General features: G+C 44.3%; 1 protein-coding gene across 1 annotated transcript in view; it reads right to left on the bottom strand.

Moving 5' to 3' along the window:
• The window catches only part of LOC126416108 (uncharacterized), a 367975-nt gene that overhangs the window by 220713 nt on the left and 128475 nt on the right, over nucleotides 1-18787 (bottom strand). The window contains exon 3 of the mRNA XM_050083618.1: nucleotides 14699-14840. Within this exon, the coding sequence (XP_049939575.1) occupies nucleotides 14699-14840 (142 nt within the window). The remainder of the gene's footprint in view (nucleotides 1-14698; nucleotides 14841-18787) is intronic.

The following is an 18787-nucleotide window of genomic DNA, read 5'->3' as shown; positions in this document are numbered from 1 at the left end:
AGGCAGGATTCGTACCTGCGACCGTAACGGTTGCGCGGTTCCAGACTGAAACGCCTAGAGCCGCTCGGCCACACCGGCCGACAGTTGAGGTTTAAGAAAGACGAAGGTGTAGAAGAATAGTCAAAAGGTATATAATGACTTGTTAAACATATTCACAGTAGTGGAACAAGTGAGAAAAAACTTTACTCACACGAAGTGTTGAGTACTATTGACAAGGGATTTCAAACTGTTTCCGTATTTCAAAATTTCCAGAAAGCTTTTGATACCGTACCTCAGAAGCGACTTGTAATCAAATTGCGTGCTTACGAAATATCGTCCCAGTTATGCGATTGAATTTGTGATTTCCTCTCAGAGAGGTCGCAATTCGTAGTAACTGACGAAAAGTCATCGAGCTAAACAAAAGTGATTTCCGGCGTTCCCCAAGGTAGTGTTGTAGACCATCAGCTGTTATTTATCTACATAAACGATTTAGAAGACAATCTGAGCAGCCGTAATGATCAAAACAAATCGCAAAACGATTTACAAAACATATCTCTATGGTGCGAAAACTGACAATTGACCCAATCTAATGAAAAATATGAAGTCTTCCACATGAGTGCTGAAAGGAATCCGTTAAACTTCGGTTACACCATGAATCAGTCAAATCTAAAGGCCGTAAATTCAGTTAAATATCTATGAACTACAATCACGAACATCATAAATTGGAAAGAAGACACAGAAAATGTTATGGGGAAGGCAAACCAAAAACTGCGTCTTATTGGTAGAACACTTACAAAATGTAACAGATCTGCTAAAGAGAATGCGTACTAAGCTTGTCGTCCTCATTTGCAGTACTGCAGCGTGGTACGGGATCCTTACCACGTAGGGTTAACGGAGTAAATCGAGGAAGTTCAAAGAAGATTTTTGTATTATCATGAAATAGAAGGAAGAGTGTCACTGACATGATACAGGAATTGGGGTGGGCATTATTAAAACAAAGGCTTTTTCGTTGCGGCGGAATTTTCTCACGAAAGTTTCGACATCAAATATCTCTTCCAAATGCGAAAATATTTCGTTGACGCAGACCTACATAGGTAGAAACGATCATCGTAATAAAATAAAGGAAATCAGATCTCGCACGGTAACATATAGGTATTCGAGATTGGTATATTAGAGAATTATTCTGAAGGTGGTTCGATGAACCCTCTGCTAGAGTATCCATTTATATGAAGATGTCCAGGAACCAAAGACAAAGAAATGAAGACATCGGAAGTGCAGCGTGGACAAAATACCTGTAAAACTAGTCCGGAAAATATTTCACAGACACAGGAGCACTGGCTTGCCTATCTTAAGGTGCATGAAATGTTTTTCACACTTATTTTATCCAAGCAAGTCTGTGTACTGACAATCACGGGGAGTAATGACGAGGAAACGACTGTTTAAAATGCTTTGCAATACGTCAGACTGGAGACATGCCACCAAACTTACGGATATATATCATCCACAGCCTACTGACGGTAGAATATCCACATAAGTGGGAGAGTTACAGCGCAATAAGGTCTATAGTTCATGCATCCTGACAAGTATAACATACAGAATATTAGCGAACATGATTGAGGGTCTGTAAGACACGTAAAGGCACCAGGGACGTAATATTATGATTGATAATGGAAGGAACACTTACGTAAATTGAATACAAGTCCGCAGGTTCGCCCATACAGGACTTGATTGAGACCGCTGGCCAGTGAATCAATATCAACTTAACGTCAGTTATAATACTGTACGTGAGGTACACGTCACGTGCATCTGAGTTCGGAGTAGGAACATGGAATTTTTTAGAGATGGTGACATCGCAGTTTATTTGTTTTCATGTGGGTGATTAAATAACCATATGACATCATTCAATATAGTGCAATATTGCTTGATAATGCACTTCCTCTTATTGCAATGTACACTGAAGCGCCAAAGAAACTTGTATAGGGATGTGTATACAAATATAGAGATATGTAAACAGGCAGAATACCACGCTGCGGTCGACGACGCCTATATAAGACAACAGGTGTCTGACGCAGTTGTTAGATGGATTACTGCTACTACAGTGGCAGATTATCAAGATTTAAGTGAGTATGAACGTGATGCTATATTCGGCGCATGAGCGATGGGACATAGCATCTTCGATGAAACGGTGAATTTCCCGTACAACCGTTTGACGAGTGTACTGTGGATATCAGAAATCCGCTAAAACATAAAATCTCCAATGTCGCAGAGGCTGGAAAAAGATCCTGCAAGCAGGGGACCAACGACGACTGAATAGAATCGTTCAATGTGACAGAAGTGAAACCCTTCCGCAAATTGCTGCAGATATCAATGCTGAGCCATCAACAAGTGCCAGATTGGGATCCATTCAACGAAACATCATCGACATGGGCTTTCGAAGCCGAAGTCCCACTCGTGTGTCCTTGATGACTGCACAACACGAAGGTTCACGCCTCGCCTGGGTATGTCAACAGCAACGTTGGACTGTTGATGACTGGAAACAAGTTGCCTGGTCGGACGAGTCGAGCGGATGGACGTGTACGGGTATGGACATAACCTCATGAATTCATGGACCCCGCATGTCAGTAGGAGACTGTTCAAGCTGGTGGATGTTCTGTTTTGGTATAAACTATAAGGTGTGCAGTTGGAGTGATATGGGGCCCCTGGTACGTCTAGATACGAATCTGACAGGTGGCATGTACTGAAGCATCCTGTCTGATCATCTGCATCCATTCGTGTCCATTGTGCATTCCGACGGACTGGGCAGTTCCAGCAGGACAATGAAACACCCTACACGTCAAAGTAGCTACAGAGTGGCTCCAGGAACACCAGTCTGAGTTTAAACACTTTCGCTGACCACAAAACTCACCAGGCATGAACATTATTGAGCATATCTGGGATGCCCTGCAACGTGATGTTCCTTCCCCTCGAACTCTTACGGTTTTATGGACAGCCCTGCTGGGTTCATGGTGTCAATTCCCACCAGTACTACTTCAGACATTAGTCGAGTTCCTGCCACGTCGTGCTGCGGCTCTTCCGCGTGCTCGCGTGGGCCTTGCACGGTATTAGACAGGTGTATTAGTTTCTTTGGTTCTTCATTGTATAAGTGGTGATGGTAGCATTTTAGTATCGTAGGATATAACACGACATCTTTGTGACTGAAATGTTACTATACATTACTCACAAATACTGTTAATGTGACTCACTGGTTCAGAAGAAACTGTTGCCTCAGGCAAAGAGCCTTCAGCTGGGTCGCATGGGATAGTTACTAAGTTTGGGTTATCTTCCGATTTTGAACTAGCGGCGACGTGTACGTAAAAGTTACTTGCCACGTTCGTAACTTTCGATATTGAATGCCCCTTAAACTGCAATCATTGGGCGAAGATACCTTCTTGCCAAGCTATCGATACCCTACAGCAAGACTGTGGGTGACAAGCGGTGTAGAATGGCCGGAGGAAGCTCTTACTGGCTCCTAATAGGAAGTAAGCGCGGCACGTGGCCTGTTGGAGAACGTTGTGTTTCAAGATGCAGAGACAGGATTGACTGGAGTGTAGTTGAGCTGCGGTTCGCGGAATGCAGAAATGGTAATATTCTTTACAGTTGTGTAGTATTTGGCTACAATTTGCGTCAGAACCTGTTGTTCGCTCGCAGACATCGTGCTGTTAATATTCACCTACCTTCTCGTTCGTATTTCAAGGACTGGCGTAGTAGTACACTACTTTCAGAAGTTGAAGGAGGGAATGCTATTTTGACATGATATATTCATTACTTAACGGACGGATGATTGTGGAAGCACAGTGCAAAATCTTGTTTCCATTTATCCATCCGAATACTAGGAAACATACACCAGTCATATTACAGTATTACGAACTTTTCATGTTTTGCTGCTTTTCATACTGTGTGCTATATGCACTTATGTTGTGTGTGCCATGGTTGACTATATATGAAATGCAAATAAATTCGAGTTGGCGCAAAATATGTGTTAGTAAGTATGTGTTCCGTGAGGGATTAGCCGAGCGGTCTTGGGCACTGCAGTCATGGACTGTGCGGCTGATTCCGGCGGAAGTTCGAGTCCTCCATCGGGCATGAGTGTGTGTGTTTGTCCTTAGGATAATTTAGGTTAAGTAGTGTGTAAGCTTAGGAACTGATGACCTTAGCAGTTAAGTTAAATTCTACTCAAACATTGTAACAGTCCTAGTAATCCTTTTCCAGTACCTTTCAATTCTGATTCCTTTACGTCAGAGTTGTGTCTTGAAATCCATTAATTGAATGCGGCCAAACCGAGGGTTCCCGACTGCTGGGGTACATTATATCCGATCTCGTACAGAATATGTCAATTCTTCCCATTCCACAATTAGCAGAAAGATTCGGAGATACCTGCAGCGATGACAGTAAACGTCTGTGAGTAGCAAAATGTTAAAAAGGAGAGTGCCGTCTAGCATCGTCGATTGAGCATATCATTTATAGGTCTTAACAATACAAATCACTGACCAAGTCAGTGTAGAGGAAAAATTACTTAAATAAAAATTATTTTTTAAGTCGAACTAAAGGTATAAATTAATATCGTCTGTTCTGGAACAGATTCTTAATCCCATATATATAGTCCTAAAAATCTGTGATTGTGAATTCTTGACACATGTGAAATTACTTGTAAATTTTAAAACAGAAGTCCTCCATCGGGCATGGGTGTGTGTGTTTGTCCTTAGGACATGCAACTGATAATAGTAAGGACATGAACTGTTCAAATGCCAATAGCAGGCAGTGTAATAGTAAGGAGGTGTACTATCGAGGTATCAGTCATTATTACATTTTTTTCCTAGTGATTTGTCTCAGATCTTAGAAGTACACTCATAGCTATTAAATATTTACAATCACGAAGTTTCAGGGCTATGTGTACGGGGTTAGGAATCTGTATAGGGCTAGGAGAAACTGTTTTATTCTTTTTAGTCCGTTTTAAAAAACATAAAATCTCTCCGTTCGAAGAGGCCTTGGAAGGCCCAACGGTATCGACCGACCGCCTTGTTACCATCAGCCGATAGGCGTCGCTAAATGCAGACATGGAGGAGGAGCACATGATCAGCACACCGCTCTCACAGCCATTGTCAGTTTTCGTGACAGGAGTAAATAAATACGGTCCATTAAAAATTCATCTTAATTTAAATAATTATTTTCTTGTTTTATTCCTTTGTGTGAAATTTTTCAGTCGATTTCAGATATTTTGAAGAGATTACAACAGTGACGTGTGGTAAATTTCAGGGTTTATTTAGTTTCTCCTCACGTGACACAAGCAATAAATAGCTTCCTCTTATGTACATCTCACGAAAAGACTGTGTAGGTATTATTTACAGAGATACTAGATCACAGAGAGGCATACCTGCAATTGTTCTTACTGCTAACCATTTGCAGCTGGAACAGAAAAAGTGGGAGATGTCAGTGGTAAATGAACTACCCTGCGCACATACCAGACAAGAAGGCGAGTTAATATTGCATTGTTGTCTGATTCTTAGCTATGATCAAAGTTTCATGTCTCTAGAGCATCACAAAGTTAGTCTAAGATTAAGTGCAAAATTATGCTCAACAAACAGATAAGAATTGTGGTATCCATCTGCTTTTCTCCCATCTCTCTGCTCAGCTGTGCATATGGCTCGGAACACATTCTGATGCTACTTGTACAACATGCCCACCCTGCAGGGCAGCAGAGATGTCAGGCGTTATCGAATGTTTTCACCCTGAGACAGACAAGAAACCGAATTAATATTGCAATGTCATCCAGTTATGTTAAAAATTTCAGGTGATTACGTCACTTCGAAGCTATTTTGCAATAGATAGACTGACAGACATGAAAATGGCCAAATAAAGACGTTTTAAACAGCTGACCAGTAGCCATAATACCGAGAACAAAGGAGTCACCACACCAGACATGTAGTTGTGTATTCCGGCGTAACGTCAAGCACCGGCATGTCGCCCAGTAGCGTTACAGCAGAGAGGGCTACGAGACGACGTCAGCCAGTAGTAGGCTAACGACCACTCTCTAGGTCGACACCGTGACAGGAGCAGCCTCGACACGAAGAGAATGCAAGCGCCGTGCCGCCTAGCCGCGGTCCTAGTTGAAGTCGAGGCGACCTACGAACGCTACAGCAGTGACTTAAGAAACTGTATTGGTTCATTTGTATTACGACTTGCGTATACTGAAGAGCTTACTTATGTTTGTCTGTCATCCCTTGCTTGCGACATGTTAAGTATTGTTATCATTTCCTTTTGTAACAAACTCCGCTAATACGATTTGCTTGAATTGTTGTCTAGGGATCCGAGAAAGAAGGTACCCTAGGCACCCTGTATTAGACGAGTGGGCAGAACACAACAGCTGTGTATGTCACGGGACACAGAGATCCTCATTGCTGCGGTAAAACCACCTTTGGTCGTATGAATTGTGAAAATCTGCTAGGCAGATACGTCACGTTATCGTCCCCTGTGCGGCTGTAGGATTATATCCAATAAATCCAGCTTCTAAACAGGGCACTGCCCATGTATTTGATCGACATACTCTAAGCTTCATGGTGGAATCTGATGCTCATAATTCTGTCGAGTGATGCAGCCACATACAGAAATTTCCTGACCGATTAACCCTGTAAGCAAGATCGTTGCGGGCCCTGGCCTCACCTGTCGACTTGACGACCTCACATCTTGGGTTTCCAACAGCATTCCTCCACCTCGCATAGTTAGCCATCACAAAGCAGTTCAATCAGTGAGAGCAATGCCAATGAAAATTGTATCCAGATTGATATTTTCACTCTGCAGCGGAGTGTGCTCTGATATAAAACTTCCTGGCAGATTAAAACTGTGTGCCGGACCGAGACTCGAACACTGGACCTTTGCCTTTCGCGGGGAAGTGCTCTACCATCTCAGGTTCGCAGGCGAGCTTCTATAAAGTTTGGAAAGCAGGAGGCGAGGTATTGGCAGAATTAAATCTGTGAGGACGGGGCGTGAGTCGTGCTTGGACAGCTCAGATGGTAGAGCACTTGCAAGCGAAAGGCAAAGGTCCTGAGTTCGAGTTTCGGTCCGGCACACAGTTTTAATCTGCCAGGAAGTTTCAATGAAAATTGTAGTTTGTGTTTCGATAAGATATGCAGCACATTTAATTAAATTGTAACGAAGATTCAAAACTGTTCACACCACGCCGTGAGTTGAAAGATTATTCCGGGAACCCGGAAACGGGACGACACTGTCTAGTGACTTAACCCATCTGGTCGTCTACAGAACAAATTCTCGACCGTATCCTCCTCCTCCCACGCTCACCGCTCAGCTACTTCCCACCACTCCTTCTCTGCAAACGGACCATTCAGCTGCTACCAAACAATGTGACAATGATTTCACTTACGCTCCTCTGCCATGGGGATGATTTGTGTCATCCAAGACGCCTGACATAAACCATATTCAGCACATGTGGAATGTCAGCGAGCGATTTCTCCAAGCAACCTTTGTGAACTTTAGTCAAGGTCTGAGCGTTCTTGGGTTAGTGTGGCTCTCCAGCTATCTCAGTATCGCTTAGAGCTCATGCCACGAATAGTTAGCTTGTAGCTGACTCTTATTTAGTTGCTCTGCATTATTACTATGAGCAGTGACATGCTAGTTTGTTTTTCAGAGATTTGATTGCTTCCCTGTTATTTGTAGCAAACGTTACCTGTAGGCATTTCATATCTAGATACCTGTCAATGGGCTCTTTCTCCATACACTAGCTTACGCAGAGTACGTCTGAAACTCTACGATTTCTTAAAGGTCTGTGTGATACGATGAAGTTTCAATAATCAACGATATACTGGATCGGATTCCATAAAACGAGCAAATACTCTGGTATGCTATACTCAAGGACGAAAGTCACTTTCGCACGATGTGTCGCTGCCAAGTAACATAGCTGGATGACACTCGGACCGTACATAGAAAGAACTGCTACATTGTAGTACAGAATGTAACTGAAAGAAATATGCAATCAGGCGATCAGGAATTACACTTTAGTGTACGTCGATGTTCCTCAGTACGTCTTGCCAACGCATCCCACACGTCCTCGTTGAGACTTACGTCAGGGGAGCGGGCAGACCGGTCTACTGCCGAATATGCTGTCGCTCCAACAGCCCCTCTACTGGCGCTGTTCGATGTGGTCACGCATTGCCAACCATAAAATGAAGTCTGATCCTAACCATCCCTTGAAAAAATGCACAGTGTCGCAGAAACGTTTAAGGGCCGATGTGCCTTGTTCGACGGTTGGGAGGTCATTAGGTCCATGCAACGTTATGTATCCGCACACCATGACACCTGGGCCACCTAAACGATCGATTTCGACAACGTTCCTGAAAGGATTACATGTTCTCACCTACTGCAGTATTGGGGGTACGTCCAGAACCACTATGCAGACTGTATCCCCTCTCATCCGAGAGGAAGGCGCTACCACACGTCTCGTCAGTCCAGCGCTAAGCTATTGGGCCCATCGCGAACGGTTACGGTGATGTCCTCGGACCAACCGACCGACCAACAATGCACCAAAAGTCAGGGCCGGTTTAAGTGATGCTTGGCGGCAACGGTCGGGCGGGCGACGTCCACGCTGGGCTCACTGCTGCTGCAAGCCGGCGACTGGCTGGCCCGGCCTGCGCTCCAGACGCGCTGCAACTGCCGCCAGGGCCCAATACGCGCTACTAGCGCCGATGACAGTCAGGCAAAACAGCACCTCAGTAACGCCAGTAATTTAAATCAACATGGTGAGATGGAAATATGTTAAAACTGAGTGTAAAATACCGAATGGTGGGACGGCGAACAATGCACGGCTCACTCTCCTCACACTTCGTTCTTCTTGGCCGATGATTCCTTCCGTGTGAGGACATCCAAACGTTGTCTCTGGCCCACGTTACAGTAAGAAAACCACCATAGTGCACCGTAACTACTTGCTGACTGACACATACTACAACTTTTCCCGTTCCTTCAAGTGTATCGTGTTGCGGTGCCGCCACCATTTCGCGCTGCAGACAAGCTGACCTCACGCCCTGTCACGTCCAACTTTTTATGTTCGGCTTGGAGACCTCCAGCAACATGGCCCCCCCAACTCTGATTCATTCGCACCCAGTAGTTAAGATCTTACGTTGCTTTACGCACCTTGTTTTCAAGTTTTCCAGACTACGGTATTTGACTGAGTGTTTTCATGTGGTTAACAGCTGGAAAAGAGATACAGGAAGACTTCTTTATAAACACAAAAGAAGTTTCGAAAGTAAGACCAAAAGGAAATTATAATAATCAAGTCGAGGATATGATAAAAAAGTAATGCAAGATTTAATATAGATGTTATCGATGAACAGCAGTTCTGCCGTTACGCTAGGCAATTAAAGCACGACGTGCTGAAAAGAGAGATATGTTAAAGGATCTGTAGACGTAGACGTAGAAGGAGCTCTGAAATTACCGAAGGTAAACAATGGTATTATAGAAAATGTGCTAGGGCCAAAAAGATGTAATGAGACTGGAAGACCAAGAGAGGAGTGTAGGGGTTTAAAAGTGTGCAGTAATAGCTTTCTACTGTACTGTTCAGTAAGTCCGTTGCAGAAGCAATGACGGAAGAGCGATTCAAATTCGCTTTGCACGGATGTTGTCGGTAATAACCATTGCAGACAGAAATATTCTCAGTGAATCTAAGAAGAACTGCAATAACTCCTGAATATAATGGATAATCTACTTAGCCATCCAATTTTCACTCAGCACTGACTATGGATGGCCAAATATAGACGAAAGTATTAATGAGCAACAAAACTGAGATGGCGGACAAACGCTACATCAAACTCGAGGAAAACGTCCGAGACGGAGTGAAAGCATTTTGCTCCTTTGGAAGGAAAATAACGGATGACAGATGAAGTAATGTGGGTATAGGAGGCAAAGTAGCACAGGCGAAGAGGTCATTAATCGCAAAAAGAAATCTGTCGATGTCAAACACAGATTCCAGTTTCAGTAAGATATTTCTAAGAAAGTACGGAATCGTGGAAGAAACGTAAAAACGATATAGATGTGTTTAAGCTGTTATATTAGTGAAGGAGACCAGCACGGACAAGTTTACAGAACAGAAACAACGCTTAGGACAAACTTCCAGAGTGAAATTATAGGGAAGACAGAAGTAGGAAATATGCAACAAATAATTTAGGGAGTTCAGCGTTGAGATGAACATATGGGCAATGAAGAGGTCTCTTGACAGGCCGCATCAAAATAATCAGATGGCTGTCGACTCAAAAAAGAAGAACCGAGAAACAAAAGGTTTGAACCTCTTCTAGCGAAGAAAATTGTACACAGCGCACCTACAGTTTCTTTTCCTACATACCTACCCTACTTTATCTCAGTTAAATACTTTGCTAAAGTACTATAACTATGACCCCATCCGAAAATAATGTTCCCACATTAAGTTGATACAATGTTGCTTGTAAATAACATGAAATCAGTGTAGATCATATTGCAGCTGTAAAAATTCAAGTGACATTGTGGATGGGAAGCCTCTGAAAATAGTATGGCTATGAAGTTGTATATTATATTAGAGTTCAATACATTTAATGTAGTGCAGTTTGTCTGACGGTAGAATACAATAAATGCCCCAACGTGTCTGGTTCTGGACACCTTCATGACAGTCATCCACTTGTAATGTTTATGTAGTAATGATCGTGTGTGTAATATCTATAAAGCTCGTTACATGTAAGAGAGGCTCTTACGCCTCTAATCTTGGCTGGATGGATACGTAAATTACTCACAAAGCAGACAAATCACAGGGAAAGATAGTTATAGAAAGGAATGTTGGTGTGACAACGAGTAATGCTTTACATAAGCTAACTATTGTAATTCTGTAAATTCTTATCGATTTATATTTACATTACCTCACTGTTCAGTTTGGATTCCGTAGAAACACTGGAACACGTGAGGCAATACGCACCTTACGACTAATCTTAGAAGAAAGATTAAGGAAAGGCAAACCTACGTTTCTAGCATTTGTAGACTTAGAGAAAGCTTTTGACAATGTTGACTGGAATACTCTCTTTCAAATTCTAAAGGTGGCAGGGGTAAAATACAGGTAGCGAAAGGCTATTTACAATTTGTACAGGAACCAGATGGCAGTTATAAGAGTCGAGGGACATGAAAGGGAAGCAGTGGTTGGGAAGGGAGTAAGACAGGGTTGTAGCCTCTCCCCGATGTAAAGGACTTGGAAGAGCAGTTGAATGGAATGGACAGTGTCTTGAAAGGAGGATATAAGATGAACATCAACAAAAGCAAAACAAGGATAATGGAATGTAATCTAATTAAGTCGGGTGATGCTGAGGGAATTAGATTAGGAAATGAGACACTTAAAGTAATAAAGGAGTTTTGCTATTTGGGGAGCAAAATAACTGATGATGGTCGAAGTAGATAGGATATAAAATGTAGACTGGCAATGGCAAGGAAAGCGTTTCTGAAGAAGAGAAATTTGTTAACATCGAGTATAGATTTAAGTGTCAGGAAGTCATTTCTGAAAGTATTTGTTTGGAGTGTAGCCATGTATGGAAGTGAAACATAGACGATAAATAGTTTGGACAAGAAGAGAATAGAAGCTTTCGAAATGTGGTGCTACAGAAGAATGCTGAAGATTAGATGGGTAGATCACATAACTAATGAGGAAGTATTGGATAGGATTGGGGAGAAGAGAAGTTTGTGGCACAACTTGACCAGAAGAAGGGATCGGTTGGTAGGACATGTTCTGAGGCATCAAGGGATCACCAATTTAGTATTGGAGGGCAGCGTGGAGGGCAAAAATCGTAGAGGGAGACCAAGAGATGAATACACTAAGCAGATTCAGAAGGATGTAGGTTGCAGTAGGTACTGGGAGATGAAAAAGCTTGCACAGGATAGAGTAGCATGGAGAGCTGCATCAAAGCAGTTTCATGACTGAAGACCACAACAACAACAACATACATCACTGTTTACGATGCACTATCAGATTATTATTCATTTCATTGGCTGATGCTGGCTAGCACCATGTTCTAACAGTTTCTGTAGTATTCCATGTCTGGGAATTAATTGGAGTTGAGAGCTGACAGAAAAGCTGACATGGGCGACACGCTCCTTAGAAGCTGCTGTCTCTTAAAGAGGGGTCGGTATGAGAGTTGTCCTCTCCTTCAGGAACGGACATTTACTGCCCTGAGAGAGCACAGACCGAGTAGGCGGCGGTTTACAACGCGCGATGCTACAGAAAACCCGTAGAGGCCAGGAAGTTGCACTCTGATGGGTCGAAAAACAATTTCAGAATAGCGTACCTGGTAGTAGAGTTTTGGGGTGGAACAAGGGCAAAAGACATCCTTCTTAGTACAAACGAGTGTGCAGAGTCATAAGAGATGATGGCGAGCTGACCTATAGGAAATCTTCTCACGGAAAGAGCCGGGTCATCCTTTCCGCCGAAAAGAAGAGATTCGGAGAGTGATAAGGATGTAGAAGGAGAAATGGAAACATCCAGAAACCAGAATGAGATTTTCACTCTGCAGCGGAGTGTGCGCTGATATGAAAGTTCCTGGCAGATTAAAACTGTGTGCCGCACCGAGACTCGAACTCGGGACCTTTGCCTTTCGGGGGCAGAAGTAAAGCTGTGAGGACGGGGCGTGAGTCGTGCTTGGGCAGCTCAGATGGTAGAGCACTTACCCGCAAAAGGCAAAGGTCCCAAGTTCGAAGTCTCGGTCCGGCACACAGTTTCAATCTGACAGGAAGTTTCATCCAAAAAGCCATCTTAAAGAAGCTTGAGCTTCGGGGAATTGACTGGTAGATTATGACCCCTGTAGTGTTTGTAATGGATGCTGGGATTCATCACCTGAGCGCAAGCGTAGGTGCCTCGTGTCCGGGAGGGAACACGCATATGGCGTGGAGACACCACCCTGTGGGAATCGGCTGAAGAGAGATGGACCTAGAGACTTCTCTAGCGACACTGATAAAGAAGAATATGGCGGTTAGATTTTGAAAAGTATTGATTTCGCCACAAGGAGCGCGTGAAGTCGTTTCTCTGTGAACAGAGTTGCAATTCTGTTGACCTGAGTGATGATTCCTTACGTCTGTTAGAGTCTGATGCACACTGACGTGCTTCTTTATAGACGAATGTTTCAAATGGCTCTGAGCACGATGGGACTTAACATCTGAGGTCATCAGTCCACTAGACTTAGAACTGCTTTTAGCTGACTAACCTAAGGACAACACACACATCCATGCCCGAGGCAGGATTCGAACCTGCGACCGTACCTGCCGCGAGGTTCCGGACTGAACCGCTCATACTTGAGCCGAAATTATGTTCCTCACGAGTGAGGAAACAGTAATTTTGGAGCTAGGAGTTTGAAGGTTGTATACTGCATCCACTGCGTAGTCAGAAACTACAGGTACACCACGTACATCATCTGCACAGTCGTGAATGCCCCAGCGAGCAGATCATCGGTGCAGTAAAACTGCTGTCTGTATTTCAGTAGGTAATATGCACACTAAAATGTAGACTTTCACGGCCGGAAATATCATGTCCATTATAATTATCCGGGCTGTCATGCCGTGGTCGGTTGATTCATTCTGTGTCGATTCCCAACGTTTCGTCTCCGACTGCGGGAGACATCTTCAAGGTGGTCCGTAGCTCGATGGAAGGTCCAACACACCCACTGGCTCGCTACTGACTGAGTCAGTGGGTGTGTTGGACCTTCCATCGAGCTACGGACCCCCTCGAAGATGTCTCCCGCAGTCGGAGACGAAACGTTGGGAATCGACACAGAATTCATCAACCGACCACGGCATAACAGCCCGGATAATTATAATGGACATGATATGCACACTTTCGTTCGGTTTATAGGGAAACGCTCAAAGTAAATTTGTTGCGTTCCATTTCTTCTTTCACAGGATTTTTTCTGAAAGTGCCAGTCAGGGTGTAGGTTTCCTTTTTCTCACCACCACCTATGTCAGCCAATTCTGTATTTGTCTAACAAAGGGGTCCTGGTTCATTGACGGTATCCAAATTGTGATTTAGTTTAGTAGCAACCTTATACAAGTAGCTGGTTGGCTATGCTAAAATAAAACCACAACATTATACTTGATTTTATAGAAATTCCTAGATATAGGCTGACAATAGCCGGGGATTTTTAAACATTTGTAGGCCTGAGAATTCCATTAGAGAGACAATATTAGGCAACCACACATACACAAGCTGTGTGCCACAAACACCATGGTGGTTTACATTATTATTTATTGGCAGACTGGTACCTGGCACATGCCCGTCATCAGCTGCGTTTCTTAGCCAATAACAGTGTCATAATTATCTGAGTTTCAATCAGGATAGTAATTTTCAGTAGTACGTACTTTTTGTTTTTTTTCGTTGCTTTTATATTCACAAGTGCGAATTTTGGTGTAATTTGATTTTTGAGACACTCTTTATCGAAACATATCCTTACTGTATTTCTCGTTATCTTGGGTCTTTTCTTGTTTAGTGAATATTTGTGACTTACAGGCAAAAGGAATGTTACTTAATGCGATGACTTTCTAAGAAGACTGTCGCAGTTAGTGTTAAGGGTTCGCCTAATAATTTCGAGTTAACTGCGTGAGACGGTGACACAGGCGACAAGTTGCGAGAGTTACATTTCGCAGAAGACTAATTGCTTGCAGCTACTGCGCTGAAGGTACTCACCGACGACCTGCAAAGTTGCGTGGCCCCTTTTCGTAGAGAAGGGCTTCCTTGAACTCTCGACGGTGACCTCGCAAGTGAACTTTCCGGAAACCTCTCGCTGAACATCCAGCAGCCGCAACTGGGTAGCGTTTGAGTGCGTCATCTGCAACAGAAGTAACGGCGGGGGAGTATAAGTCTGCGTACATTGTGAAGTGCTTGTTCACTGGTAGCTTTAAACAGGAGTACGAAAGCCAGGGATCCCACAGCAGTGGCATGGAAAGAGACGTGACGAGCAGCGCAGCAGATACCTCGCAGAGGAGTTGCGTGCTTGTGAGTTGGCGCTGGTAGCACTGCGAAGGGATATTGTAAAGATCTAATTGTCACCCTTAACATGTTATACAGTGTTTGTTTTGATTTCAGGTTGCTAATTCTTCTCCACGCAGCATTCAGGTATAGAGGGTAATTCAACTGCTCTCACCTATGGGTTTTATGCAACCTGCAACACCTTCAAAAACCACTCCAGAGATTTTTTCATATTCTCTTGCTTGCTACGCGCGAATCTGGTTTATGCGTTCATGCTGACTGCTGTTCGTAGGCAACGAAGGCTGGAATCTGCATGCAAAAACAGCAACTGGACTTCTAAGCAGCGACAGGTGGACTTTTCAGATGGCAGTTGGCCACTGGAATGAACAAGGTGAAACGTCTGACAGAAAACAACTGCAACAATGGCCGGAAGCGTCTAGGCTGGAGGAGGGAGCATTATGGTCTGGGGAATGTTTACGTACCATTCCCTGTGTTACCTCGTCGATCTGGAACGTACAATGGATCGCCACGTGTATGTATCTATCGCTGAGGGCTATGGTCACCCCAGCATGCACTTTGTTTTCCCTCAATACGATGGAATCTACGACCAGGACTGTGCAACGAGTCAAACACCTTGCACTGTACGTGCGTAGTTCGAAGAGCAGCAAGATGATTTTATCGTAATCCCCTGACCACTAAACTATCCGAATTGATACCCAATCGAGAATCTGTGGGACTACATTGAAAGGGCTGTTTGCGCCATGGTTGTTCAATTGCTGAACCTAGAACAGCTGACACGCCATGTCTATAAATCCGTGTTGGTACCTACCAGTCCACTGAATCTTTCTGCACGTCTCGCAGCTATCAAGCGTTTTACATGTGTTTGCAGTAATGTGACTGGACGGTATATATAGTGCTTATGTTTCAACTTGAACTTGAGAGTCCCGTCTCTGGCACAACGGACTCATACGCAAACTAAGCGAAGCTGGTTTCCCGGACGGACTCGTACGTCTCATACACTCATATCTCACAAACAGGTGTTTCAACACTAACGTGCAGGATAAACAATCAACACAACATGGAATCCAAGCTGGAGTATCCCGAAGAAGCATCCTAGGGCCCATCTTGTTTAACCTGTACATAAACGACTTCCCAGCAACACAAAACACGACGTTAGCCATCTACGCGGCCGACACCGCCATCCTTGCGCAAGATTGGAAACCGTCAAACATCAACTCACGAATACAGACAGCACTCAGAACTGTTGAGCCTTGGTTGGAGCGATGGCGTGTTCAAGAAAACGTCGTCAAGTGCGATGCAGCTCTGTTCACACGTAGACCGAAACTACTGCGCAAACACCAACACTGTAGACCGATAACACTACGTGCATGCCCAATACGTTTCCGAGAGAAAGTCAGATACCTAGGTGTCTGGCTGGACCGGAAACTTACGTGGGGGGACCACATCGAGTACGTTGCCAACCGAGCGCACGCGAGGATCAAACAGCTCTACTCAATGCTCAACAGGGAAAGCACACTGAATAGGAGGGTGTTGAGGTCCATATAAATGACACTGATTATACCTCTGATGACGTACGCAGCTCCCGTCTGGGGATATGAAGCTCCTACACGACTGCGCCGCCTGCAGATCATACAGAACAAAGTGCTACGAATCACTAGCAACGCTCCACGTTACACATGCACCGTGGACACAAAAACGATAATAAACTTAACTGTAGCAGAATGAGATTTTCACTCTGCAGCGGAGTGCGCGCTGATATGAAACTTCCTGGCAGATTAAAACTGTGTGCCCGACCGAGACTCGAACTCGGGACCTTTGCCTTTCGCGGTCAAGTGCTCTACCAACTGAGCTACCGAAGCACGACTCACGCCCGGTACCCAGATACTGGCAGAAGTAAAACTGTGGGTACCGGGCGTGAGTCGTGCTTCGGTAGCTCAGTTGGCAGAGCACTTGCCCGCGAAAGGCATTGGTCCCGAGTTCGAGTCTCGGTCGGTCACACAGTTTTAATCTGCCAGGAAGTTTTAACTGTAGCAGGTTGCTGACGCTGAACGAGTGCTCTACACCGGCACCCAGCGCCAGCCTCCGAACAACACAACCGCATGATACTCACTACTAACAGAGCCTACCCTAGCACGACCTACCGCAGGCAGCAAGACACCCGCTACTGCTCTTACCACCCGACCTAACTATCGCTGAGGTTTTTTTCCCGAGGCTCTTGCCTTAAAATAAAAAAAAAAAAACAAAAAAAAAAAAAACAAAAAAAAAAAAACGCATGGTGTGAAAGCTGTCCCAGATGAAACGTTAATATTAGTGAAGAGGACAAGTGACTGCGCCACAACTGGCCACCTGGCCCCTCCCGCGTGTGTGTGTGGTCCACTTCGCATTTGCAAACTGGAACACCTCATTTTTATCGTATTTCGGATTCTTCGCCAAAAAAACGTCTACATCTACATGATTACTCTGAAATGTACAATTAAGTACCTGGCAGAGGATTCACCGAACCACCTTCAAACTATTTATCTACTGTCCCACCCTCGAACAGTGCATGCGAACAACAAACAATTAAATCATTCTGCGCGAGCTCTTATTTCTCTTCTTTTGTTATGATGATCATTCCACCTTACGTAAGTGGGCGCCAACATAATATTTTCACACTGTGAGGAGAAAGTTGGAGATTTAAATATCATGAGAATATCCTGTCGCAACGAAAAATGCTTTTTGTTGCCACCCCAATTCACGTATCATATCCGTAATTAGAATTATATATTAACACCTTCAGCTGCTGACGGGCGTTGATATATATCACCGGGGACAGGTGAAAATGTGAGCCCAGACCGGGACTCGAACGCGGGATCTCCTGCTTACACGGCAGACGCTCTATCCAATTTTTTTTTATTTTGTTCGTTCACCTTCATGCTGAGAGGTTAAGAGTGGCCAGTATTTCATAACTTTTAATTGGGAACCCCATTCGCAACGTTGTTCAAATGGTTCAAATAGCTCTGAGCACTATGGGACTCAACGTCTGAGGTCATCAGTCCCATAGAACTTAACTAATCTAAGGACATCACGCACATACATGGCCGAGGCAGCATTCGAACCTGCAACCGTAGCGGTCCCGCAGTTCCAGACTGTAGTGCCTAGAACCGCGCGGCCACTCCGGCCGGCGCAACGTTGTATTCCTCCAACATAACGAACAGAAAACTACTCAACACGCCACTGTGGCCGTGGTTCGAGGCGAACGCCACTGTACTTCTCCAGACAGAGTAAGTGTTCGAACATAGTACAGCCAATGTCAGCACACTTAGTGAGCCGCTTTTCGAATAACCGTACACATGACAGCATGTGTGCGGGAATGTCAGCACAGGCTTTTCTGATGAGGTCGACCATGTCTGCACTGCCTGTTGGCACATTCTGATACACCTTATCTTTTGAATATTTCCACAGAAAGAAATCCGATGACCTAGTGTGCCAATTAACAGTTCCACCTCTAACGATCCACCGACCATTGAAATTACGGTCTAATACCTCCCATGCTTCAATTTCGTATTGCGCTGGCAACCGTTATGCTGCAACCACATACGTTGTCGAACGTCCAAGGCCACATCCTGCTGTAGTACAGGTAGTTTCTGTTCCATTTAACGTGCTAACGATAAAATCTGGACCTGTGAGTCTCTTCTGCATGATGCCACATCATACTTTAACCGACAAAGGACATTGATGGTTGGCTTGCCGTCCCAAAAAAAGATCCAAATGGCTCTGAGCACTATGGGTTCTAACACCTAAGGT

This window comes from Schistocerca serialis, chromosome 8, assembly GCF_023864345.2.
Source record: "Schistocerca serialis cubense isolate TAMUIC-IGC-003099 chromosome 8, iqSchSeri2.2, whole genome shotgun sequence".
In the NCBI taxonomy this organism is placed as follows: Eukaryota; Metazoa; Arthropoda; class Insecta; order Orthoptera; family Acrididae; genus Schistocerca; species Schistocerca serialis.
The sequence above is the reverse complement of the archived record's forward strand: the minus strand, read 5'-3'. Positions and strand labels throughout refer to the sequence as shown.